This window comes from Columba livia, chromosome 7, assembly GCF_036013475.1.
Source record: "Columba livia isolate bColLiv1 breed racing homer chromosome 7, bColLiv1.pat.W.v2, whole genome shotgun sequence".
Lineage (NCBI taxonomy): Eukaryota > Metazoa > Chordata > Aves > Columbiformes > Columbidae > Columba > Columba livia.
The window spans coordinates 10,708,048-10,734,061 of record NC_088608.1 but is presented as its reverse complement, the minus strand read 5'-3'; the positions used below and the strand labels follow the sequence as shown (position 1 = coordinate 10,734,061).

Genomic DNA, 26,014 nt, shown 5'->3' with positions numbered 1-26,014 from the left:
CCTCCGTCATGCTGGTGCAATGAAGCATTCATCAGAATTGCCAGAGCTCTCAGCTGAACATCCTTTAGAGCTGCAGAGGGAAGAACATGGGTGACTCAGTGTTTGAGCTCCAAACAGCCCGTTACAAAGTAATAAAATTAAAGCCATTCTCTAGTGCAGAAATTCCTCAAAGGCTTCTTCCGAATTTGATCTCTTTCTCTAACCTCCAAGTAAAAAGAAAATCTCTACAAAATTACAGAAATTTTCACAAAGAACTCTGCAGGGGAGAAGATTTCTCATGCCTGTTCCCCAGCTGCTGTGGTAGCTCCTGGATCTATTTCAGTGCAGACAGAATCAACATCTGAGTGGTCTTATTCACCTTTTCTAATCTCTTGATAAGAATTCAAATCCAATTCTTCCTCCCGCTGCCTCTCTCACCCTCTTGAAATAGGCTGTTTATGGTGACTAAATGCTTCTCTCCAAAACTGGCTATCATCCAAAACCAGATGGGCAGAAAGCCTAAGAACAACAGAAAACCAGCAATTTTTATTAGGACACAGTACTGCACCACACAGAATGCTTTGTTTAAACTAGCAGAGCTCTGTGTCCTATTGAATATATGTAAATAACTAGCTAGTGTGGATTTTTCCAATGATGTAGGCATATTTTAGAATACTTAAATACTCTGAGCAGCTCTTCTGACCCTGATAGATTCATTCTCCATTGCTGATTCTTTGAATGAAAATCAGATGTTGGCTTGAGATTTGTACTGCAGAATAAACAACATGAAATGCTACCTGAAATACACTATATTTTACATATAACTGTAGATACTGTTCACTGCTGATTCTGTTTCTGAATATGATTTTGTGATTGAAAAATATACTGAAATTGAAATTGAAGGGAGATAAATAAGAAGAAACGATACAGCAATTTTAATAACAGAGTACACTGGATAATTTAGTATAGTGAGTTGGACTGAGCATGGTTCTTTACATTGTATTCTATTTTTAAATATCTCAGTATTGCCTGAGAATATGCTGGTGTGTTATGTACTGTCAGAGCATCTTCGGCAGTTGCCAGCCCTCAGTCTGATAGTCTATAGGCTTTGGCAAAGGTATGGGGATTCAAATACTGCACTGAGCCACAGGAACTGCTCAGATACCTGCAGCATCTGCTCCAGGGCTGGCTGAGAGGGGACGGCAGCGCTAAAGCCCTGGCTGTTGTCCCGCTCACAGGGACTCCCATGAGCACCAAATGCAGTTCCCTTGCAGAACAGGTAGACAGGTTGTCTCTGTTATGTGCCTTCACATGTCACAGACAACGATGTGGTTTGCGAGCCTCTAAGAAGCTTAAGATCTTAATTATAAAAGGACTAAAACCTTAATTATGGTGCTGTGCCACAGGAGGGAAAGCCAAGCACACCATTATTTTGCACCCTTGTAGAAACAAACAACTGAAATGCTGCTACATTTGCTGGGGTATTTATTCACTTATGCTGATACAATGACCCCAGGGTCACTATTGCTAGTTCTCTGCCTGTCAGAGCTTGGGTTCATGTTTTAGAGACAGTATGAGATCCTTCATGATTTGCAGGATAAATCATTTAGTCACTCATTTAAGAAGTGCCCAAAGAATCCTTCAGATACCCATCTCCCAAATCCTTGCTTACCTCATTAGAGAGCTATTCATTCCCACTTTCTTTTCAATTGAAGTGGACTCAGTACTACATAAGATCTATTTTAGAGGGAAGGAAGGACAGCCTGTGACCTGATAGGTCTTTTCCATCTGCAGTATAATAATATGCTTGTGGTGTTCAGCCTTGCTTCCTCTGCTGCTGTGTGGCTGAAAACTAAACAGCTGCAGCAGTGGCTGTGCACACATACCGTGGTTCAGAAAAGACCATCTCAGGGTAATCCTGCACTAACTGGTACCTGCTGGTCCCTGGAGCTGCCTGGGTGCCCTACAGCAGGATGTGTCCATGCCTGGGATCGTTTTGATTGCTTGCACTTCACCTTCCCAAGGCTGATGGGCACTTGGTTGGATGTTCCGAGAAGCTCATACAAGTCATGACAGAACCCATTCACCAGAGCCAGTGCTTGACATAAACTGCTTGCACCAGCAATCAGATGTTTGTGAGCAAAGTCCTGCGCTACAGAGGGGAGTTGTCAGTCCCTGTGTGGCTGAGTCCCTGCCTGCACTGCTGACACAGGGCAAGGCTCTATCATAGCTCAGGTTTGAGTGGCTGAGGGAGCTGGGGCGGTTCAGCCTGGAAAAAAAGGAGGCTGAGGGGAGACCTCATCGCTGTCTACAACTACCTGAAAGGAGGTTGTAGCATGGAGGGTGTTGGTCTCTTCTCCCAAGTAGCAAGTGATAGGACAAGAGGAACTGGTCTCATGTTGCACCAGGGGAGGTTTAGATTGTATATTAGGAAAAATATCTTCATGGAAAGGGTTGTCAGGCATTGGAACAGGCTGCCCAGGGCAGTGGTGGAGTCACCATCCCTGGAGGTGTTTAAAACGCATTTAGACAAGGTTCTTAGGGACATGGCTTAGTGCTGAAGTTAGGTTATGGTTGGACTTGATGATCCTGAGGGTCTCTTCCAACCAAAACAATTCTACAATTCTATAAAACACTCTGATGAAAACACACACTGAATGCACAGTGATGCTTTCTAGCACAGGCACGAGTGACCGCAGAGGATGGGAGATGGTTTGCTGGTGCAGGCAGCATGGAGAAGGCTGGGACTCCTGCCAGCTGCTCTCAGAACACACGGCACATTTTTTCGGGAATGCTTGGGGCGCTCCTGCTTCCTCATTTGCATTTTGCTATTTGCTTCTGCCATTTCCTTTTCTTACTGATTTTAAGGCTTTTGCTTGCTGTGTGATTCATTAGATTTGTTCCTGTGTCAGATCTTTCAGTTATGCCTTGTACTCTGCAAAGATATGTTGCATTGTTCTTTTATTTTAATGTCTTTCACCAATCTTATTGTACCATACAAAGGTTATACCACTGTCTGGGTTTTAAATATATCCAGTCAGTGGGTTTTATCACAGGAATAATAAAAGTGAATGTTACATGTTAAAACATGAAGCCATTTACCTGTGAAGTTCAACCTTAAAGGCAATTTCTATTGTCTTCCTCTTTCCAAACCAAATACAATATGTGTAAGAAACCAGCAAGACATTTGTATTCCAATTTGCGTGCTTCCAGGTAGAGAGAAGCATGATGTACTTATCTGAGATTGGAAAGTTACTCTCTAAAAACAAATTAAGCAACTAATAGCTTGAGGGATCACTTCATAGGTGAAAGGATTTCTGTCATTGGGAATCAGATGTATTTGCATTATTCCTCAGTGGCTTAGAAATTGTGTACGTATTAGTATAATGTAAGCTTTCTAGAGAGATTACTTTGCTGTGGGTTAATTTGGTAAGCAAATGTTCTTTGTGGTGTGGTGGTATGTAAGACACAGAACAGTCATGATAAATACTTGGAAGTCCTTGGGCAAAAAGAAGGAGTTTGTTTTCTGTTCTTTGTGGCCAGCACCTAAAAGCTCTCAGTGGGGCCGTACCTGAGCTGACAGGGTGCAGCTACCACCTACACCTGTATAGGGAGACTTGCTTAATTCCTCCTGCCAAAGAGGAAGGGTCTTTCCCTAAAAATGTATTATTTTAGCTCCAGCTCCTCCAGAGCTGAGTTGGAACATGGGGGAAGCTATGGCCCGTGTTTCCATCTGGAGGATGCTGGTGGAGCAAGGGATGTAAATTCAGACGGTTTCAGGGAGCCGGGGGCAGTCAGCTCCCCCAGCCGCACATCAAAGGCAGAGTCTAAAGCTGAGGGGGAGACTATCTCCCCTGCTGAGGAAGAGCTTGATCACAGCAGGTGCTGAGCAGCTCCTAGAGGGGACAATTCCTTCCAATTCTCATTATATTAGATCTCTGTTTTTAATGAATCAGAGAAAAGAGGAGCTGGAGGCCAGGATGGTATGTGAGGGTCACAGAGCACACCTGCCTCCTCTAGGGTAACGTTTACAGGTGTTGCCCTAATTGATGTATCTGTACCACAAAGTTTAGGTATTTGAGAAGGGATTGACAAAGGCCTGCCATAGACTGATTTCAGGTTACCCACCCCTCAATGTGGAGAGCAGGGAGTGAGGAACTGCTTAGGGTGGCACTTCCCAGGCTGGAGCTCCCCGGGAAGTGCCTTGTTAGTCCCAAACTTTCCCAAGTGTTGTCTTCATCAGGCTTTTTCTTTGGAATATTTCAGGTCTATTTGACCTTTCCTGCTTAAGCAACAAAAATGACTTTTTAAAAATCAACCTGAACCATCTGAAGAATTTTTTTTTTAATATTCTGGAACATTCTCACTGGAAATGATGGGTCTTGGGATCCTGCCTGAACCAGTTCCTTCATCCCGAGACCCCGCACATGATATTTAGATAAGCACTTTGAGGACAAGTGAGAGTTAATTCTTTATAGCAAATTAGCTTGCTGTCTGATGGCAAACACGGACACCTAGTGGTCTTTGAGTGCAGAGCATGGAGATGCTTTAAATTTATCTCCAGGAGAGTAGATACAGCAGAATATTTGTTCACATGTTTTCCTCTAAAAGAAGGAGAGAATTTATTATTTTCAGAGAATGTATAATAGATAGCATAATGTACAGTATAGAAAATGTACTTAGCAAGGAGTAGTGGAAGAATTAGGGGAAATTCATCACATTGGTAAGATTTGTCAGTGTATTTACCAAGAAGTAACTGCGTTTCTTGTTGTGTCTTACATATCTTACACCACATCAGGTACCATATTGGATCAGAAATATTTTCTACACCTCAAATTAGTCCATAACAAAGAAACCTCAGCAAATATTATAGCAGTGTTTTATTCTTCCCATACCTGTGAATGTTTGCACTTCAGTTATGGGGAGGTTATTTCAGTGTGATGAATGGTGGGTTTGCTGATAAACTGCATAGCTGGTGCTAAAGTGGTCTCTCGTGTGCTTTCATCAACCCACTGAGCTCTTTCTGACAGGATTAATGGGAGCACTTTGTCTGAATGGCCTCGAACAGCTGCCATGGTCTGGTTTGTTTGGTTTTTTTCTATTTATTTACAAATGATCTTTCAGAGAAATATTTCCTTCTTCTTCCCCAAATCTAGCATTTCGTCTACGGCAGAGACACAGGACAGGTGAGAACCAGTCCTTGTCCACTGACCCCTTTCTGTAATTGTAATTATCACCCCTGTGAATGGGATTTCTTTCACATCTGCATTGGACACACAAACCCCTGTGCCACTGAGTGGGGAGACAGGCTGTTCCCGTGGGAGTGAGTGTGCATTCAGGGCTGCTTGGGCTAAAATAAGGGATTCCGAGATTGTCCCAACTGAAGAGTGGGGTCTGTAGGCATGAGTGTACTCTCCTCAAGGTCTCCCCCATTCAAGCTGATTAGCAGATCCCAGTTCTCATTGACTTCACAGAGATACTCGGCATTTTACAAGATTTATCCCAATTCAGTTTGTTTTACAAGTAGTTCCTTTAAAAACCTTTTATAATATGCTTTGGTTTAGCTTCATGTGCTAAAAAAGTGAGATTTATGGTATTACACTCGTTTGAATCAGATTGTGTACTATTCTCATCTTAATAACTTTTTAATCAGTGGACTAATTTCATTCAAATTTGACTAAGAACCTCAAAGATTCCCACATGTTTCAGAGATGCAGGCAGCAGGTAGAGGAGAAAGACCCACACGAGGGCCCCTAACGAGAGGGCACACAGCAAGAAATCCACACTGCAAAGGAGCACTGAAAGAATGGAGCACCAGAAAAGCCTAGATTTGTGCTCACACCATTTTAGGCTCCAGAGAATCTAACCCTGAGATCCAAATTTGTAAGAAAATGAGCTTCGTTAGCTCTGCACCTTGTGCAGTAGCTTCTTCTGTTTTGTTCTGCTGTACATACAAGTGCTTATATATCCGTTCTCTGGTTATATAGAGACTATAATTAAACAGAGACCAGTGGTGTTCATCAAGAGTCACAGGGTGTGAGGCTGAAAGAAAGCAGCAGGTTGCCAGCACTTAGTACGGAAATAAGACGATACTTTTATTCTTAGTTACAAACGCTGGAAGTCAGCATATAATCAATCACTCTACGTTTATAAATTTACACCTCTGCTTTCCATCAGAGAGCATGGGAGGAGCTTTTCTGCTCTGCCCAGTCAGGATTCCCTAGTCTCCCAAGAGGTCCCAAGAGCAAGTGTGGGAAGATGAGGCCATATTTCTTGCCTTGCAAAAACATCGTAGCTGTATCTTCAGTACACTGGTGGCATGTGGAAATGTGTCTAGCTCACGCTGTAGAGGGGTGAGCTGGAATTTGTCCTGCCACGAGGCACAGCGCCAAGGCAGCCTGGCCTACTGACAGTCTAGAAAGCCACCCCAGAAACTAAAGCAAGAAAAAAGCAAGGTTTCCGATGGACACCCACAGCTAGAAAATTCACAGCTAGAAAAGTCACCCACAGCTAGCATTCAAAAGTTAACTGGGTGGGTAGCTTTGATTTCTCACTTCAGTCCAGCAGAATCAGTAAGAAGTAAAGGAAACCAGGGCCACAACATGTTGAACTTTGACAAAAGAAATCATTAACTTGGCTTCTGAGTAAGACAAATCCTGTCTTTGCCAGTGTAAATATGATGCAAAGATGATTGCCTTCTTCCTGCCCTCTCTAACTTCTATTCCTGCTCTTTTATTTTTTTTTCCTCCTGTTGAACCTGGGCAGTTGTCTGGAGGGTGTGAACTAACCGTGGTGCTCCAGGACTTCACAGCGGGCCACAGCAGCGAGCTGAGCATTCAGGTGGGGCAGACGGTGGAGCTGCTGGAGAGGCCAAGCGAAAGGCCAGGCTGGTGTTTGGTCCGGACCACAGATCGGAGCCCACCCCAAGAGGGTCTGGTCCCCAGCAGCGCTCTCTGCATTTCCCATTCCCGCAGCAGCGTGGAGATGGATTGCTTCTTCCCTTCAGGAAAAGGTAGGCAACAGTCCGGCAGGTTTAACTCTATTTCAGATTTCGCTTTTTGTATCATGTAAGTGCAAAGCTGCTTGGGCTGCTCTTGCAGTCATTGTGGGTAAAGGCTGTTTAGTCGTCAGTGAGTTATGTTTCCAGATCTCTGTGAATCGGCACTGCACTAGCCTAACTCCATTTCCATGTATCAATGTTTGTATGTGTGCATCTTTTTCTGTGTGGCAATCATTATTGTCTCGAGACACTGGACAAAAATAGAACCTTTAAACAACAAAGGGACTCTTTTCCATGCCTAAAAGCCTAGAGGGAAGGAAAGTCATATTGTGTGTACACCCAGGATGCCCCAAATTGTGGATATGTTATTTTATGAGTGTCACAGTGCACACTAGTATGTGTTTTTTTAGTATATCCCTGCTGCTGGTGTATTATTGAAAACAAGCCACCAGTGAGTACGGTTACCCTCTATTGACTCATGAACTGAGACATTGTGTGTAATGGCATAGTACAGTGGGGAAAGAATCCTTCACAACTAGCATGCAACAAAACACATCCCTGGTATTATCCTGAGAGCTTGGGCTTCACCTGCAATGAATGGTGAAATATTGTTTGTCTCTGTGGTGTCTGTAGCCTATTTACTTGGTGTTCTGTTCTGAGCAATGTGTGTCTTGTATATAGCATCCATGCAACCAGGCATAGGAGACACTCTAGAGTGATAGACCAGAACTGGTTGGGTTCAGCGTGGCCACAGCAGGTCTCCTTTTGGCTGTGCCCTCACTTTTGGCCATGCACAATGCAAGTAAGGTCCAGGGAGGAAAGGTTCCTGTCATCCCACTCCTGACTTCAAGCCCGTAACCTGAACTGGCTTTTTAAAGATTTTTTTTCCTTTTGTATTAAGGGAAATAGGATTTGATCCATTCTTGTTTGAGCAAATTAAGCTTGGTGGTTTTGTTTGTTTTGAGAAAAAGCATTCAATCCAGGCTGTAGTCTGTCCTTGCTCCCTGCCTGCATTCCCACTGCAGAGGCTGGGAGTGGGGAACACTGTCTGATCCAAACCTGGGGGAGGAGAGCTTGGCTATTCCTCTCAGATTTGATCCCTTCAGCAGATCTCTGTTGGCTGGGTGCTTCCCCTTGCCTTACTTTGCAAGAGGGAGGAGGTGAAGTCAGCGCTGGCTGTCAGTTCTGTCTGCGGTACAAACTCCAAATGTATCACATGCTCCTTAGACCCGTGGCCACCGCTCCTCCCTGCCGCACACCGAGGCCCTGCCCTGCTCCTGCTGCTGCAGGAGCCTCTCCTGGTCCTCAGCCATCCCCTGAGAAGCACTGTGATTGCCTACATGCAAATTAAATCTGTGAATAAACAGAAAGGTAAAGCTGAAAATCAATCTGGTGTGCATAAGAGCAGTCACCGCCTGGCATGACTCATAGGAAGGCAGAGACGTGTCTGCTGGGTGCATTGTCCAGCAGTTGGGCTTGGGTCTTCTGCTGAAGGACACTGTAGGACTCCACTCACACTTCGGTAGGTTGTAGAGCTTTCTCTCAAATGAAAGAGAACTAAAAATTGCAGGAGTAAACTGTAGAAAGTTTGGGGCTGAGGGCTGGCAGGGGACATGGGGGCCCTGCTTCTGGCACGATTGTGTGAGCTTCGGGGCACAATTGGACGCCAGGAGGGCTGTGACAGTCACAGTGCCAGGCTGCAGATGGTGGACCACAGCTGACTCATGCCTGGGTCAGCACAGCACCAAGCCTGCACTAGCACGCTGTGCCTGCCTGTGGGGCAGGTTAGATCATGCAGCACCCGGTGACCACTTCCAGGTCAGAGCTGGCTCGTGTCCCATCATCTCCAGGCAGGTGCAGAGTGAGTTTGCGGCCAGCTGGTTCCAACCATGTATTCATGGCCTTTGTTTCCTGATGCCTCTTTCCCCCTCGGCCTCATTTTCTTCCTGCACATACTAAAGCTTTATCAGGGAGCCTCAGTGTTAATGAGATATCCAGAAGTGCTGCTAGAAATAATAAAAATAACCACCCAATCCACAGTTTTGGCCAGAATACAGCAAATAGGTTCTGTGTCGAATCAGCTCTCCCTCTATTAGGAAAACAGGAAATCGTTTAAACTGAATGAACAGATGCTGGAAATAAAGAATGAGGGGTAAGTTTAAAGGGGAAAATGAAGTAGTCACTGGAAAAGCCTACTGGTCTCATGAGATGCTGGAAGGATAAGCATGATAAATAGCTTCTGACTCTTCAGATTCTTGTCCTTCTCTGTTTCCAGTAGCTTTAGGTATGGATTGGACTGGGAATCCCTTGGTCAAGGCTTCCAAACTTTCTGGCCTTTCTCTGCAACCCAGAACAAATACTGGCACACTTTATAATATACATACATCAAATGGTGTCTCCTGTCTTTTTCAAGTATGTAAACATTCACAGTTGCAGAAGAGCAGGTTAATAGCTGAGTGTAGTTTGCAGTTGCGGAGACACATAATTCTTTGTTTTTACAAGCACTGTAACCTCAAGAACAGAAAGTATTATACTCAAAACTTAACATTTCTAATAATAGAATTTGCCATCTATGATAGAAATACACAGAGTTTTGACAAGAATTAAAACATAGTTACATCTGCTTAGAGGGAAATGGCAAATTACTGTGTTTGGCCCTATTATAAGTTGTGGTGGACTATAAATGTAAAACATGTAGCTCACAGAAGCTACCTACCATCCTTAAAATGAAAGAGAAAAATAAGTAATATGTCAGCCAACACCTAAACAGATGAAGGCTTGAAGGATTTGGTAGGATCACCAGAACATTTTGTATAACATCAATGCAAGTCCTCATCAAACAAAAAAATAAACCTTTTTAAACAGCCTCGCTGAAAGCCACTGGAAATGCAAAACCAAACTTCACAACTGAGTGTGGGCTCTGGCTCATCCTCACTTTTTAAAACTATTATTTTGAAAAAGGTAAAGAACTAACATAGAATATTGCACAAGGAACAACATGGTGTGAATATACAAGAACAAACACAAAAGAGAACACTTTCTACCTTTTGTAATGAAATATCTTTACAGATTTCTCTTGTTGTTGGTCAGTAAAAGTGCAGAGACTTTAGCACTGCTCTGCCTGCTGGCTGTGTTCCTTTGGAGGATACACATTTGATTTTTCCATAACTTGACTACAGCTCAGAGCCCAAATGCAGCTCTGCCTGTCCTTCCTTCCCTATGACCTGAAGGTGTTTGCAATTACCTTCTGTAAAAAGGCAAACAGGTTTCAGGGATTCACCTTTTGTGAGTGATTTGCAGATGATTGAATAAAAGGAACTTGTCTGTAGTCTCTGTTACTGTACTCAAGAATTTGTAGGATTATTTTTGGTTTCTGACTAGCATTCCTAGGAAGTAAAAAGAGAGACCTGTGACACTAGGAATAAACCTCTGTTTGAACTATCCCACGTGGCTAATTACAGGAAAGCTGTGACATTTATTCCTGTCTCTTTTACCCTATAATTGAGCTCTAAGGTATTAAGCTATAAATTTCAAATTAAGAGAGAAATCCACATGGATGGAAAGCAACTTAATGACCTAGCCAATATCCATTAAGCAGACTGCGACAAGCGTATTCCTGGTGTCAGCCTGTCAGCTTTGACTGAGTGATTCCAAATTTGAATTTGGACCATGAAACATTTAGATGAAATCTTGATCTTAAAATGCCTATGATGCCTCACCCAGCATTTTTCTTGTAACATTGAAGTCACAGTGTAATTCGAAGAGTCAGAGTCTAGTGCTTGCCGTAATTTTAAGCAGTCTCCATCAGCAAAGGAAAAAGAAAGCGCTAAAAAACCATAGGGTTTTATGGCGCTTGTTTTGAATTGACGATATGCAAAGGGATCCCGTTCAGGGCCCCAAACCAGATCCTGCCCACAGGACACTTGTGTCTGGTATGTATCTCTGGAGGAGATGAGGAATATATTTTTTCAAGATGCTGTGCAAACATCTTGCTGTGCAGGCAGATGGCCACTTAACAGCGGGGCTTTGGTGGCAGTGATGGGTCCTTCTAACAGAGCAAACTGAGAAATAGTTGGGTCTCTTCCAGCTGAAGAAGGAACATACGTCTCGCAAGGTGCATGTTTGCAGGGTGAGCATCTTGCCTGCACCTCCCAGCTGGGTCACATTGGCCCTGGTGCAGCAGCTGGGAGAGCACCAGACTTTGGGCAGGAGGGACAGGAGTCTTGGTGCTGCTCAGGTGACAGCCTGGACATTTAGGGGGTCACCTACCTCATCCTACAGTCAAGAGAGCGCCTGTGGCTGGTAGGTGTAGTGGCAGGCTGGGCAGTGACAAAAAGAAGCAGAAAAAGGATTTAGAAAAGCTGGTGAGAAGAAGAGTGTTATCAATGAAAAAGAGGTCACGCTGAGACCTCAATTTTTGTGACCACTCTTTGTGGGAAAGAGCAGATCATTTAATGGATTAGTGTGCAAAGCTGGTGAGGCTAATCCAATCCTATTGGGGCTGGAAATCGCTTTCCTCCAGTTCCTGATCTCAGAAGAGTGATCCATGTAGGGAAAAGCATAATTGTTTCTTCCCACGTCTCTGTTTATGAACATCTTGGATTTTAGTGGGGGAAAAGAGACTAGGCTGCTTTTATTGTGTCTCTGTTCCTGTTGAGTATTAAATTGCAATCTACATTGGCTCATGTATTTTCTCTATTGTGTTTTAAACAATCTCTGTTGTGAAACATATTCGATGGTAATGATTCCTGATATCCCAGGGGAGATATGTGAGGACGATTCAGAAGTTTCAGTGCACTGCGTTAAACCTTCAGTCACCCTTGTAGAGGCTAAGAATTTGTTTTTGTTTTCAAAAGTCTTAATTAAAAGCAGTCGATTAAAATGTTTGTGAGGCTCTCGACTAAAGGCAACATTTCATTAGGTAACACAGTCGATTTAACTGGCACATAAACAGACCATGGGCCTTCTATTAAGCAAACAATGTTGAGGCTCCCATTGTCAATATAAATATGCAGTATTTAAATTAAAAAAACAACCCCTCACCTCTGTTCCTAATACAGTTCCAACAAGGGTATTCAGAGTCAAAATCTCATAGTATAGACTGTCTTCCAAGAGAGGTCATGTGGACCCCTCCTGTCATGGCATCCTTGTCACAAGTTCAGGACAAGGCTTACGTAGGTAAATCACATCAGGAAAGTTCTTGCTGCATTTTCACTCTTTTTCACCAAGTCAGCTAACCAGCGTGGTGTAACATGGCAGCTCTCTGGGGGTGACACCGAGGGCTGCCGGGGCCCAGCTGGGGACACTGCTCCACCTCAGCACACAAGTGTGGCTCCGTGCATTCGTGGAAGGAATGGGAATAGAAAGATGAAATAACCCAAACCGACTTTGCTATTTCGATCAGGTCGCCCTTCCCCTTGTTTTCTCTTCACTGTGTCTCCCTCCTCTCTCTCATCAAACCATGGCTCCTTCAGGGCCCTTCACAGCCTCTCCCTACCATATCACTCCTTTCTAGCTCAGTGGGCAATGTCTGTCCCGGTGCTGAAGAGCTGCTGTTGCCTTCCTCCCCTACTTATTAATATCTTTTGATCCCAGACTTCTTCCTCCTACTTCATAGTCCCCCTGTGGAAGAACTCAGATACCCATAAAGTATAGGTCCTTGGTGTTGTCCATGCTTACAGCTTCTCCTGGTCTCATTTCCAAAATAATAAAAACAATTATTTAGCAACTGTTGCCAATATGGGTGATGAGGTCTGATTTTCCTTGTTTCTAAGAGGCAGGCCAAGTCAAGCCCAAGAAGATGAGCCAAACCTGGGAGGGTGGGGGTATTCATATCACTATGACTGTAGCTCTGCCAGGGATTTCACCTGTCGGGTACATCAGTACATCAAGAAGATTAAACTATACTGACAAATCCTTGCATAGTCAAGCCCTAGAGGCAGCATCAGTCCAAACACCACCTGAGTAACTAGATAAATGGCAAATACTGATCCTCCATGGTAAGCTGTAGCAGCTAAAAGTCACATATGCAGATTGTGGCTTTTGGAGCCATATTCTGATGGCTTATGAATACCCATATTTCTCTGACGTGGCATTTCTATTTAATTATATTTCTTGTTTTCAATATGGCATCACTAGATATTTGAAGCTAGATTCAGCCATGTGGACTTGTTCAGGATTTATCGGGTGCCAGTAAAGTCAATTATACTTATTGCTTCAGCTGCTTTTTTATCTAATCAAAGCAAAAGGCCTCCAGTGCTCTACCTGGAACTTTATTTTTGTGGAGAAGTACAATTTTGATGAATGCTCTGATAAAACAGGAAAGGCTATTTTGGGGGAAGTTGCTTTGCTTTCGTACAGTGGATTTTTATTATTTTAAACACAGGAGTCTTTGTTTAAAAGAGAGAAGGCCTGCAAATTATCTTGTTTACTTTGCATTTGCTTCCCCTTCTGACAGGGGGTAAAACTTTATCCACCTAGTCCCCTGTCAGCTTAACCCCAAGTTTCACTGTATGGTGTCCATGCTGTTTGTTTCACCAAAAACTACCAATTAAAAAAATTAAGTAAGAGAATTTAAAATGCTGTGTCCAGCTGAACTCATCAAGAATGCCAAAGGATTCAGCACCTGGTCTGGCAGGGAAACTGAGGGCAAATCCAGTAGTGGGATGCATAATGCTGTAATCCACACGTACTGTGATCACTAATGGTCCGATCAGGATTAAACCACTGACTCTGTAATGTTGGGACATGTCACTATTTGCTGGGCCTGATTCCCCAGTGTGGAACCCACCTCCCTGCTTTTCCTGCTGCTTCCTCCATCCTTTCCATAGGTCACCTTGTTGCATCTGTACCAGGAGCAACTTGGGGAATATGGCAAATAGGAACAATACGGGATAAAACTGGGCAGAATTCAGTCTCTGATATTGCATAAAGTTCAAGGCACCTGAGCTAAAAGCCCCTTCTGACATTACAGTCTCTGACAACTTTATTACTGTGCGACTCATGTGACTCAGTTTTCTAATGCATAGCTTATGGCACCTTTGGGACCTTCACTTAGTTTGGCTGGGAGGCTTTCAGAAAACAGGGCTTCCTGGTAGCAGATATCATACTGATCACCTGTATCTCATCATTAACATACTGGCACCATCGTCCAAGGCTGTGACCAATTATGAGATAGATTTGCTACCTATCGAGATAATAAATCATTCTCGTTTTAGCATCACACTAGCCAAGGCCAGCTGACAAAAAGAGGAAAACCGGCAGAGAAACCCTTATGGTGGTCAAATAAGAAAGCATCCTTGAAAATGCAGTGCAGGTTGTTTCCAAACTTTGTGTGGATCTGTAAGAGGACAGAAACATTCACATTTCAGGAGGGTTAAATGCCAGTCTCTACAGAAGGAAACAATGACCACAGTGTATCGCTGCTATGCAGGCTGCTGGCAACACTGAGCAGAGTGATGCTCATGAGATGTCTGTTTCCAAAATGAAAAATCTTCTCTCTCGAGATAAAGGGTCATTTGTTTCCTTTAGATATGCTTGTGGCTTTGTTGGAGGGGCACTTTTTGGAAGAGGGTAGAGTGACTTATTGCAGCGCTTCTGTTTTGTGGAGAGATGATGGTTTGGCAGGTCAGGGTTGGGTGGTGGAGCTGAGCATGCAGCTGGCTGCCAGACCAGGTCTTCTTTTTTGGTGGCTGGAACTGTAGGAAGTGAAGGGAAGGTGGAGAGGGAATGCAGCTCTAAAGAGGCTTTCTCTTATGGCTTCCCTGGACTTATTTTCTCTCTTCACTTGCCTTATATCTGTCTGTTTGAGGAATACTCAGGGAGGCGTAGCTAAGCATTTTAAGATGAGGCAGAGAAAGAGAACAGTCTCGCTGAAACATAGCCATGCATCCTTCTGACTCTTGATGCTTCTCTAAGACTCTCACTCGCTGCTGAAGTTTGCTTGCAAAGTCATTGCTAGAAGGCATTTTGATGCTTCTGAACAGGAAGAAAAGATATATAGCAGAGTCCCTCTCTGTGTTAGGCTCAGGACTGCATTTCTTCCCACAGCCTCTGTGAAGATCAGAGTCATAAATTCTCTATGCTCTCCTGGCCCTCCTGCTTTCCCAGCTCCCTTTTCTAGGGCCAGCCCATGCTTTCCAGGGAAAGTGGTGGATTTCCCAACGTTGGATACCTTTACGATTCAGCTGGACAGGGTGCTGGGCCATCTTGTGTAGACTGTGCTTTTGCCCAGAATGTTTGGACTAGATGATCCTTGAGATCCCTTCCAACCTGGTACTGTATGATTCTGTGATGTTGATGTCCCAACCATTGGGACACCACAAAAATCAAAGATAGTTTTACTAAGGAAATACTGTATTTTTAATTCATTGAGTGAGATAATTTCTTGGAATAATCCGGGCTGTGCAGCAACCTGTGTTGCCTGGAGAAGACCAGAGGCATCTCCCACTGAAAGAACACTAAACCAGGGAGGGCCTGTCCTGCCCAGTCCTCAGCTGTCCCTGTGTTCCCAGCACATGTCCTTTCATAAGATGGCTGAGCTCAGCCTTCCCTTGTGTAGTGGGGTCAGAGCAGAGAGCGAGGCTTTTGAAAGGGACCCCATGAAAAGTGCTGATTGAGCCTGAGCAATGGTTGTTCTACTGATTAGGACTCAGGTTCCTCCTGGAGCACTGAGGTTCAAGGATCCAGGTCAAATATTACCCAAGGCTCTTTGCACAGCTTTCCAACAGAGGCACCTACTGAAAATGGTCTGAATATGATGCCTGTTTCCTTTCACTAACCACTTATGGACTCTACAGATGCCTTCTGTTTCTTCTCCTCCTCTGAGCTGTGGTACCTGGGTGGATTGTAGACACCAGGGTAAGCAGGTGGAGTAGAGAGTTTGGTTTATACATGAGATTCTATACTTGCTCTGACCTGAAGCCAGCAGCCATAACATCTCCACACATCTGCCCCACTAGTGAAAAAAAGCAGCCCGGAGGAACAGTATAAAAATAGCTTCTTGAGTAAAATCTATTTCCTCTGTATTTAGTCGTGTCTGGAAATACATGTAGCGTGGTGGGAAGGGGGGAGTTGTTCTCTAGCACTTGGCCCATTGAGCTCACAGGAAGGTCATCCCGAAAGAGCGACGGGAGCATGTGGATGGCTTGTGTCTTGTGTTTCCTCTGAGGCCAGACTAAATTTAGCAGATTCACAGATGGACATTGGACCGTAATCCACCTGGGACTGCGGGGGAAAGAGCAGAATCTGGATTGTCTGCCTAGGCTTTTTACTGTGCAACCAGCTTCAAGGAGCTGCAATTCATTATTACGTTCCTCATTTCTGTCTTGTTGAATATGTTGTAACTTACTTGCCTGATCCTTATCCCTGACATGTTTAAAGTCAAAGCATAAAGGAAAAATAAACCACTGACTCTGGGTTTGTGCCTGACATCCCCACTATCTTAATATCAAACTGTGGATGTACTTTTCAAGAGCATCTCACAAAGGTTGAGCCTATAACTGGTACTTGCAAGAACTGCAGTAACACGAACACTAGTGATTGAGAATTTTGGCTTCTCCAAAGTGTTGCCTCCTCACTCTTTCAGCTTCCAGGCAGTTAAAGGGACTAATCCCAAATGCAGCATTTGCACCCTGCAAGGCCTGTACATTGTTGGGCTGGTCCTTCCGTTGCTAATCTTAAACAAATATTTTATGAGTATATTTTGAAGTGAACTAGCTCTGCTAAAAATCCCATTTCCCCAACCAGTCTGAGCCGGAGATAGGCAAACTGCAATGCAAAGCACATGTGTATTAAATAATGTATTTCAAGTAATTGAAATTATGTTTCTGTATATCTGCTCCAGCACACTGCACAGATTTCATATATTGATCTTGACACAAGAAGCCTGATTTTCCTGTCCTTTACATAAGCATTTTGTCAGAGCAGTTATTCCCAGGTTACACATTTTGCAAAAGAGCCCAAACCAATGTCAACTTTGCTTAGTTCAGATTAATCCCGAATTCTAGAAAGTAGAATTAATGTTATTATCACTATTATAGTCTAAAAGTCTAGGACAGGAGGTTGTTTACATAAATGCCAGTGTATTATTTTCTATTCATATTAACTGATCTCATAAAAGATATTATCTCTTCTTACAAATGTTGCCTTTAATTCCATAATTGCATTTTTCTTTTATTAAAGGCAGAGTCCATATTTTACTGTATTTTCCTTATATCTCTTTAAATAAGTCTCTCATAGTTCAGAACAGCTAAAGAACAGTTCCCTTTTTTATGAGAGGTTAAACCATTCTTGTCTTTTGTAGTCCTCAGCATTTATTAAAAAGCTCTATTTCACATATGTAAAATACATACATATTGTTCATAAGTGCACTGAGGAATTATTGATCCTGCAGAATTGTGATGCAGTGAAATAAGTATTTGTTTTCTTTCTAGAGTTTGCAAAATACAATTACATTTCCGTTAAAAAAGGGGGGATAGTTGCTTGCATATTGGGCTAAAGATTGGGATGGTCTCCAGCCTCTCTAAACGTGTGTCTTCAAAGAGACACAACAGTGATACACTATCCAACACCTCACGTAATAAAGCAGCCCTGACTTCTTGTCTACAGCAAAGCAATTTGCAGCTCCTGTGTGTTGGTGACTCAGGTTTTCATGAAGTAAACCTAAGGCTCCATGTTTCTTACCAGCAATGTTGAACTGCCAGAGGCCAAATGACAAGTTTTTATTTCCTATTGCTTTTGCAAGCCAAAGAGATTAAAAAATTAAATGGTAGCACCCACTGTTTATATTTCAAGGGCTTTTTTCTGTTTTCCAGACTAGGAAGGGATATTGAAATCTTTCAGCTCAAGACAGACTTTTCAAAAGTATTCCTAGATCTTCATACATTTCAGTTTTACTCCTTCCAAACTGTACCCGGCTCTTTATTTGCTCTGCAGATTTCACATATCTTCAGAATTTTAAGCCAATAGCTGCATTTTGCCAAGAAATATATACTCAGTTTCCTTGGAAATCTGTGGGAATTGCATTTAGGTATCAGAGAACATTGTGGCCCTAAGAGCCAAATGGCATTCTTTAGAAAAGCACTGAAGAATTTATTAACTCTGCAAGACTCAGTGAAATAAGAGCATTTTTCCTTCCACAGCCTGCAAAAGTCAAATCAAGTGTCATACGGTGTGAAGGAATCAGGGTGCTATTGTTGCAGAGGAAGGCCATTCTAACCTGTGAAAAAGCTCAGTGAAAAAAAGTTTTGTGCATGGGCAGGGGAAGGTGGTTCAGGCTGTACACACCAGTAGTCTTCATGGCCATTGCACATGTGCTCAGACAAATCTGCTGTAGTTGTGCTGTGTACACACAGTGCTGCTCCACAGAGCAATTGCTTTGTACGCAGCCTTTACCTGGGATTACACACGTTCTGCAATATTCAATCTGTTACAGCCTTATTTCACAAACATGCCTTTCTGCACGTAAAGATACAAATATGCATATTCTATTCCCCGTCAGCTTCCTGATTGCCATCATAAAACTCGCTAAGGGACATTCAGGCATGACAGAGATGGGTCTGATCTCAGCAGCGCTGCGGGCTGGTGATTCTCTCTGCTGAGAAAAAGATAGCCGGCCAGATGGATGTAGTCCTTTTCTCTTGCACAGGGAGGTTGAACCTCTCTGAGCATCAGGTATGTGCTCTGTGCCTACCCGAGGAAACAGGACCTGCCATAGCAAGTGGGATCACTGAGACCAGGAGATAATACAGCAGTGCAGGTGATGCATCAGTCACACAGCTTGAGGCTTTTGCAGTAAAATCTGAACAGTAATAACAGGAGAACCAAGACAGATCAAAGAACCAATCTGGGCTAAAATTAACTTTTTTTTTTTCCACCCTAAGTTAATTTTAACCCAGATTCATTTGTGGATCAGATTTGCTGTGAGGCTGCACAAACATTTCTGTTGGCACAGAGGAGGTGGCAGGAAGGAGCAGGCACCTGGGAGGGACAGAAAAGGCAACAAAGGGCTTTGGCAGAGCTCTTGGCTCTTGACAACTTGGTACTCATGGAACTATCATGTCATGTGGAGCTGTTACGTACCAAGAGATCAGCTGAACATAGAAATTACAAAATTCTCCATGACATCATGTACTTGTCCCTCTCACACAAAGACAACAGATTTTTTCCATCTTACAGACACCAGAAGTGTAGAAGTCCAGCTTTTGGAAATGTCTGATGGTACCAAGCAGAAGGGGGGTTTCTAGAGTATTTGGTGGTAGATTAGCAATTAATCACTGACATTTCCAGGAGCAGCATTTCTGTACAAGGGCATCAGCAGAAATCCTGTCTGTCAGAGAGGTAGCATCCTAAAAATGCCATTATTGCTGGTCTGTGGACACTAAAGAATGAAAGAAGGCAGAGGTGCTCCACACTGATAAAAGCAGAGGGGTTGTTTTCTAGCCAGTTATTCCACCAGCTCATAAAACCAGCTTAAAACCTAATTTTTTAAATTCTCTGCGCAGCAGGCTGCCTGTTATGTGTGCCCTTGCTATTTATACCTGCCATAAGTTTCAATAACAGCTTTACAAATTCTGTTATGCTTGTCTTATATCTGATATTGTAAATCAGAAATCTTTGCCATCCTAAACATTGGCTGGTAAGAACTCTGCATTCTCTCAACCTAGGAAAAAAAGGAGGTGGAAAATACAGTTAATGCAATAATCTGGCCCAAATAAACAAAGTCTTTTATAATATTGATATTGAATTTTATTTTAGTTCAAGTCTAATTCCTCCAGATGGGCAAACAGAAAAAATTTTCTCTCTACCTAGCAAATGGTGTGTACCAATTTTTAGTTTTTCTTTTAGCTTGCCTTGAACCGTAATTGTGTTAGATACTGGGTGGGAAGGGATAGATAATGAATATAACTTGCAGTTTTCTGCAGAACATCTCAGGAAAATAGTCTGAACACTCTTCCAACAACAAGAACAACCAAACCAAACAAAAACAAGTAAACAAAACAGGTAACACCTTACTTTAAGGAGGAGAAATGCCATTTAAGGAGAAAATTGGCTGTGGTTTCTACCATCCAAATAGAACAACTTCAGGCAAGTTGAGACAGGCAGGTCAGAAATAGTTTTGTTACACTATTAGTCTGTAGTTGCTAAAACAACAGCTCACCTTTGTCATGCACCAGTGGGTGAGGCTCCTGTTTGTCTTGGAAAGTAGACCATGATGGGCTGAGATAGGCTCAGGATTTCTCTACTGAGGCCCAACAGAGTAAGACAGGAGCCAAAACATGTCCAAAAGGCAGTGCTTTAATGCTTTGTGTCTTCCATCACTGGCTATTGCAGTAACTCCCAGAGACATGTCTCTGCTCTAATTGAGATAAGTGCTTCAGGAAATGAACACAAAACCTGCTTTAAATTTTTATTTCACTCTTTTCTGCTGAACCGTTGGGTTTTTTATTCTGACCAGTGGCTTGTTCAGCTTGTGTCTACCATCCAGAATAGTTCTCAAGCAACAAATTAGTACCCTACTAACATAATGTGGTAGGTGGCTCCACTACTGGACCTCTTATGTTAAACTGGTTTGTGAGGTGAGACTCTGCTGCAACCTCATCTGAGCGTAACTCATCTTGCCCTACTGCTGGTAGGTCAGACGAGCCCTCTGTGCTCACACAAGACCTTGCTGAAGCAGTAGAACCAGTCCAGGGGAAGGTGAACCTGCGCTGAGGTCTCGGAGGAAGGCAGCAGGGCAGGACTGTACACCAGCTTCTAACTGTTCTAAGCAATCCACTGTCAGAATATAGTCCTTGCATAGGAAAAAGCCTCGTATATAGTGGATTTGGTCCTGTGTCCAGGAAAACAGAGGAACTGGACAGTGTAGAAATCTGTTCTGAGATATCTGAAAGGCAAAGTTAGGCTAGAGGTTGAAGGAGCATGTGTGTTCTGCAGGTCTGTTCTGCTCCTGAGAGTGGATCAAACTCTCCTAGATTATATCCTAGATTATACCTACATGAATATTTGGGGGGCAAATCTAGGTTCCCTTGAAACAGACTGAATTACATGAAAGCAAGCATGTGTATCTTATTCTGCAATCTGCTCTACAGCCATCATCCTCATGCTGTTTATTTGATGATCTTCTTAAGGTACTTTTGTGGATAAGTCTCCAAGCAATTTCACTCTTTTTTTTTTTTTTTTTTTTTTTTAATAGGCTCTTCCTTCTTTATATGATGAAGATAAAGAAAAAAGATGGGTTGTAATTTAGGACAGAAAGTCAGGCTAATGTCGGCAGAGGACTTCTGATGTTGGGGTGTGGTGGATAGCTGATGTCCAGTTCAGCAGCGTAGACAGGTCTGGCTGTGGCCTTTGAGGCTGTACAGGAGAGCTGGTGAACCAGCATGCTCTTTGGTCATGGCAACTCTTCTTAGTTGCCATAAACTTACTTCATGCTACCACCTGCAGCAGAGGGATCAGGAATGATATATTCTAACATTTGCTGAACATATGCCTACATTGCAATTCAGTGTGGAGTTTGTGCTGGACGGTCTATATTTCTTCCTAATTTGTTTGTTTTAGCTAGTTGACAATGTTCTTTTTTTACCTACTGCTGTGCTGAACAAAGGAGCCAAAAACCTCTCTTTGGAATTGTGCTTCCTTGCTCCAGGAGGGAATATGACTCTATTTATTTATTTATTTTTCATTTATTTGATCTGTTTTAATACCTAATAAAGTTGTTGTTTTTTCCAACTGGCCCAACAAGGCTCCGGCTATTTTTAAAGAATGTGGTTCATTTGATTTAATCTAATGAATGTTTAGTGCTGTTGAAAATCTCTGGAGCCAGAGCCAAGAATAATGTACTGAACTGTGCTGGTTGAGCAATGATTGCTTCTCTCTGCCAATCTGCTTTCCCTCCAATTGTTCAGATTTACCTGGTTTTGCAAGTAACATTTGCAGGCAAGACATATGATTGAGGTGCTTTTTAACACTAAATCTGAAGGCTGATAATGTCAGAGCCATATTTTGCCACACATTTCAAGACACATCAAACAATAAGAGCTCTTCTTGTTGTTCAGTGTAGGATGTCTAATCTCTGTTTCAGACCACTTTGAAGGGAATGTGAAATGCTAATTATTGCACATGGGGAAAATTGAGGCATGTAACGGTCATTTTTTCATCTGAAAGTCACACAGAAAGCAACTAGTAGGATCAGTAATGAAAGTAGTTAGCTAGCATCTACTGGGCTCCTTAAGGTGCTATGTAACTCTTGATTTCTCCATGAACTGTGACAAGACCGTAATCAGAAAATAAGTTCTGTTGAGTCCTTGCTCCTGCTGTTTCTCACTGACTGGTTCTTGGCAAGTCTCTGTTTACTGTCCTGGTGGCACCATCTGAATTTCTCTGCAGAGGTGGGACCTACCTAATTGTCCCTATTAACAAAGCTTAAATTTCACGCATGTCCTTGCACTATCTGAATACGTCTCTGTAAGCTATATCACATATTTTAATGATGTATTTAAAACTGTACGAATCTATCTTCCTTTTGCCATCCATGAGTTATTCCTGTTAGACAGCTGGTTTCCTATTCCTTCCTAAGAAATGAGTAGCTAATACTTAAGCTTCATTGGATTAAAAAAATAAATCAGCTGTGATAGCAGTGCCCTTAGGGATGGATTTTCTACAGAGATCACTTTACACCCTAAAGCACAATGTAGGATTGACTTGCATAAGTAATGAACAGATGCTCCTGGTGGCTATTACATTATTCATCTCTATGTGTGATGGGGGGGAAGGAAACAGCACCTGTTACCATGGCAGAAATGTGTTTGCTGCTGTTCTGCACTACAGACCTCCAGGGCAATCTGGGCCAGGCATATTTCACTGCATTTCTGGTGACCCAAATGAAGCCATGCCAGTTTATGTCCTCTAGTTATTTTGTCCCATGTTTCCCTCAGATAGGCCTCTCCATTTGTAACCTAAAGAAATTGAATAGCTGCTGCAGGGATGAGAGAGCACTAGAGACAGTGTAAAAATAGATATGTTCCATCTTTCACCCAAAATTTGCAGAAGACGACTGGGTAAAAGTATTATAACTTATTCCCCCTCTACAGCAAAAGTAATTTCTACAGACTCTCTCAGATTTCATAGGAAAGCAACTCATGCCTGGGGACTTTCTAGAGGTGTATTTAAGAGCAGATAGAACCAATTTCCTCATCATCCTGACATTAGACGGAGATGACTTCCCTTCCATTGCCTACAGCAGGGCAGCACACTTGGCCCACAGCACAGGCACGCTGCCAAGGGCCTCAGCTTCAGATGCAGCAGGTCAGGACCCTGACGTTTTCTCAGCCACCCCATTACAGATAACAGCAATTGCGTTCAGACCATGGTGCCAGGAGATGTTTCCTTGAAGAATTCCTGTGCCTTGGGTGTAGTTTAGTGCAAGAGCAGGGATATTTTCTTTGCCAGGGGACATACAGGTTATTCATGGACCACAGAGTCACACAGTAATGTACCTTGTCCAATAATAACATGAAAAATATAATGTGAAATGAGGTTAAGGAACCCTTCTAGTCCCAAGCAAGCACCTCCTCATTCCGCACCTAGGGCAACTGGACTGTGCACACTTTTTTTTTCCTGCGTGATCTCTGCAAGACTTCTGTTTCCCAAGGGCCAAAATCCCTACTTGAAGCTTAGTTGGCAGAAGTGTTCCCACTGATACTGATGACAGAAGTCTTCCTCAGCCATGGCTGAAGCTGAGCTAGACCATGCACACAGCATGTGTCCTCTTCTGCTTTATAGGAGCTAATTGATAAGATGGGATTTAATAGTATGTCTTTCTGTCTTATCTTATTTTGTGAAATATTTATTGTGTGTATAATTCATTAGTGAGTAGGCATAGCTATTCATATTTTGAAAGAGTAAGTTTTTAGACAGAACCTTCACAATATTGCTAGAACTATAGACTGGGGGGGAGTGGAAGATGGGGAAGCCTGCATCCCCACACAGTAATGACGTCAATTCTGTTTTAATTAAGCGAACAGTTTTTCAGAGCTGAGATTGCACCTCAATTATGTTTTAAAGTTTGGCTGCAATTGCAAGAGCTACAAACTTTTTTCAAAACCCTCCTGAAAGTCTCAGACTTCACTTCATTAGAGCTGTTTTATCAAAACTTCAGCCACAAACACTGTTTTATTGCTGTGCCTTTCGTGTAACACACACCACACCTCTCTGATGTTTTCTTGGCCTGATGGCTCTCACATTCCCAGAGTGAGATGAGCCCAGGCCCTCTGCACTCCTTGCAGCGCAGCTGGTTGTCCACTTGACATGTCAGGTTTTGCGGCTCAGTGTCCCCTCCCATCCCTCCAGCCACCAACGCCACTGGGAACCCTCAAACCCTGCAGCCCAGGCTGCTGCTGGTCCTCACAGTGGCCAGCTCTTCCAAGAGTCACCGGGATTTGGGGGTGAAATGCTACTTCTAGGATTTTCCTAGTTTCTTACACAAGAAATCTTAAGGGTTTTCTCCTGATGACTTTTAAAACCCACCAAGAGCAGGGTTCTGGTGTAATGGGCATTGTATAGAATTCAGTGATGGACTGCTCCTGCCTCAGAGACTGTAACGCCTGCCCGGGCAGACACCACGTGAACAGTGAGATGTCAGTGAAGAGCATGTTCATTTTATCCCATTTTTTCTGTTTGCACAAAGCAGGCTGAGTTTAGGTGGGTGGCAGCCAACCCATAAGGCAGAAGGTGGCCATGGTGTGAGGAAGTGGATTAGAAAAGAGTGAGATGTGGTATGAAGCAGAAAGCAGGGAATTAAAGAGCCGCCTTGCCAAAGAACCCTGCTATAAGTTTCCCAGATCACTCAGAGGCCCTAAGCTGGTGCCTTCTTACTGCCTGGTGCAGTCCAAACAGCCACCTGAAGGGCTGCAGCCTGCGGTGCTGTGGCAGGGACAAAGGGTCCATAGGGAAAGGAAGAGGCACAGAAGGGTGGGAGTGTCCTGGCTGGTTCCCAGTCCAACTCCTCTGGCTGCAGCTGCGGTTTCTGCTTCCAACGTGACATATTATCACCCCGCTGCAGGCACAAGAGCCCTGGGTGCACCCCTGAGACATTGTCTTGCACGTCCCAGATAGGCAAAGCCCAGCCCCAAGTCAAAGAAAGACAAAGTGAAGTGGAAACAAAGTAAAGTTTCCCTTTGTTCTTACATATTGAAAAGCACCTTGGTGCTTAAGGGCACTGGCAGGAAAATTTGGCACACCCCAGGCTCCTTATGAGGTTGCTAGTCCTTCAAGTGAGGCTGTAGTCGAAGAACAGTTCCCACAATGTGGCCAGAAGTGGAGCAGGAAGGTTTCGTGTTTGCCATTGCGGTGGAAGGAGCCTCTCAGGGAAGCTTTCCCTGGCAGGGAAGCTACCCCTGGCACCTGGTACTGGGGTCCTGTGCCAGGATGGCTCTAGGGTCAGCAGGATCTCACCTGGCAGCTACATGAAATCACCCAGCCCAGGCCTCCCCCCGGTCCACAGCACTCACTGGGTGGGTGCAGCCCCATGTGGGTTTGTGAATGCTGTGCTGAATCCATCGTCACCAACCTCTCCAGAAATGACCCTTGTCCCCATGAAGTGTCACTCCAAAGCATTTGCACAGCAAACCAAAAGCCTTAGTCCAGATCACCAGCCTGTGGCATCAGTCAGCTATGCCTGCACAGGCTGAATCATAGAATAATTTGGGTTGGAAAAGACCTTCTAAGCTCATCTAGTTCAACCCTCTGCCATGAGCAGGGACATCTTCAACTAGATCAGGGTGCTCAGGGCTCTGTCCAGCCTGGCCTTGGATGTTTCCAGGGATGGGGCATCTACCACATCTCTGGGCAACTGGGGCCAGTGTTTCACCACCCTCATTGTAAAAAATTCCTTCCTTATATCTAGCCTGAATCTCCCCTCCTTTAGTTTAAAACAATTACCCCATGTCCTATTGCAAATAAGCCTTGCTAAACAGTCTGTTCCCTTCTTATAGGCTCCTTTTAAGTATTGAAGTCCACGATAAGATCTCCCTGGAG

General features: G+C 43.5%; 1 protein-coding gene across 11 annotated transcripts in view; it reads left to right on the top strand.

Moving 5' to 3' along the window:
- KALRN (kalirin RhoGEF kinase) overlaps positions 1-26,014 on the top strand; it is a 510,474-nt gene that overhangs the window by 402,857 nt on the left and 81,603 nt on the right. For 10 of the 11 annotated variants that reach the window (XM_065070486.1, XM_065070491.1, XM_065070485.1 and 7 more), the window contains 2 exons: positions 5,136-5,165; positions 6,745-6,991. In XM_065070486.1, the coding sequence (XP_064926558.1) occupies positions 5,136-5,165; positions 6,745-6,991 (277 nt within the window). The remainder of the gene's footprint in view (positions 1-5,135; positions 5,166-6,744; positions 6,992-26,014) is intronic. The other variant, XM_065070487.1, reaches the window with a different exon arrangement.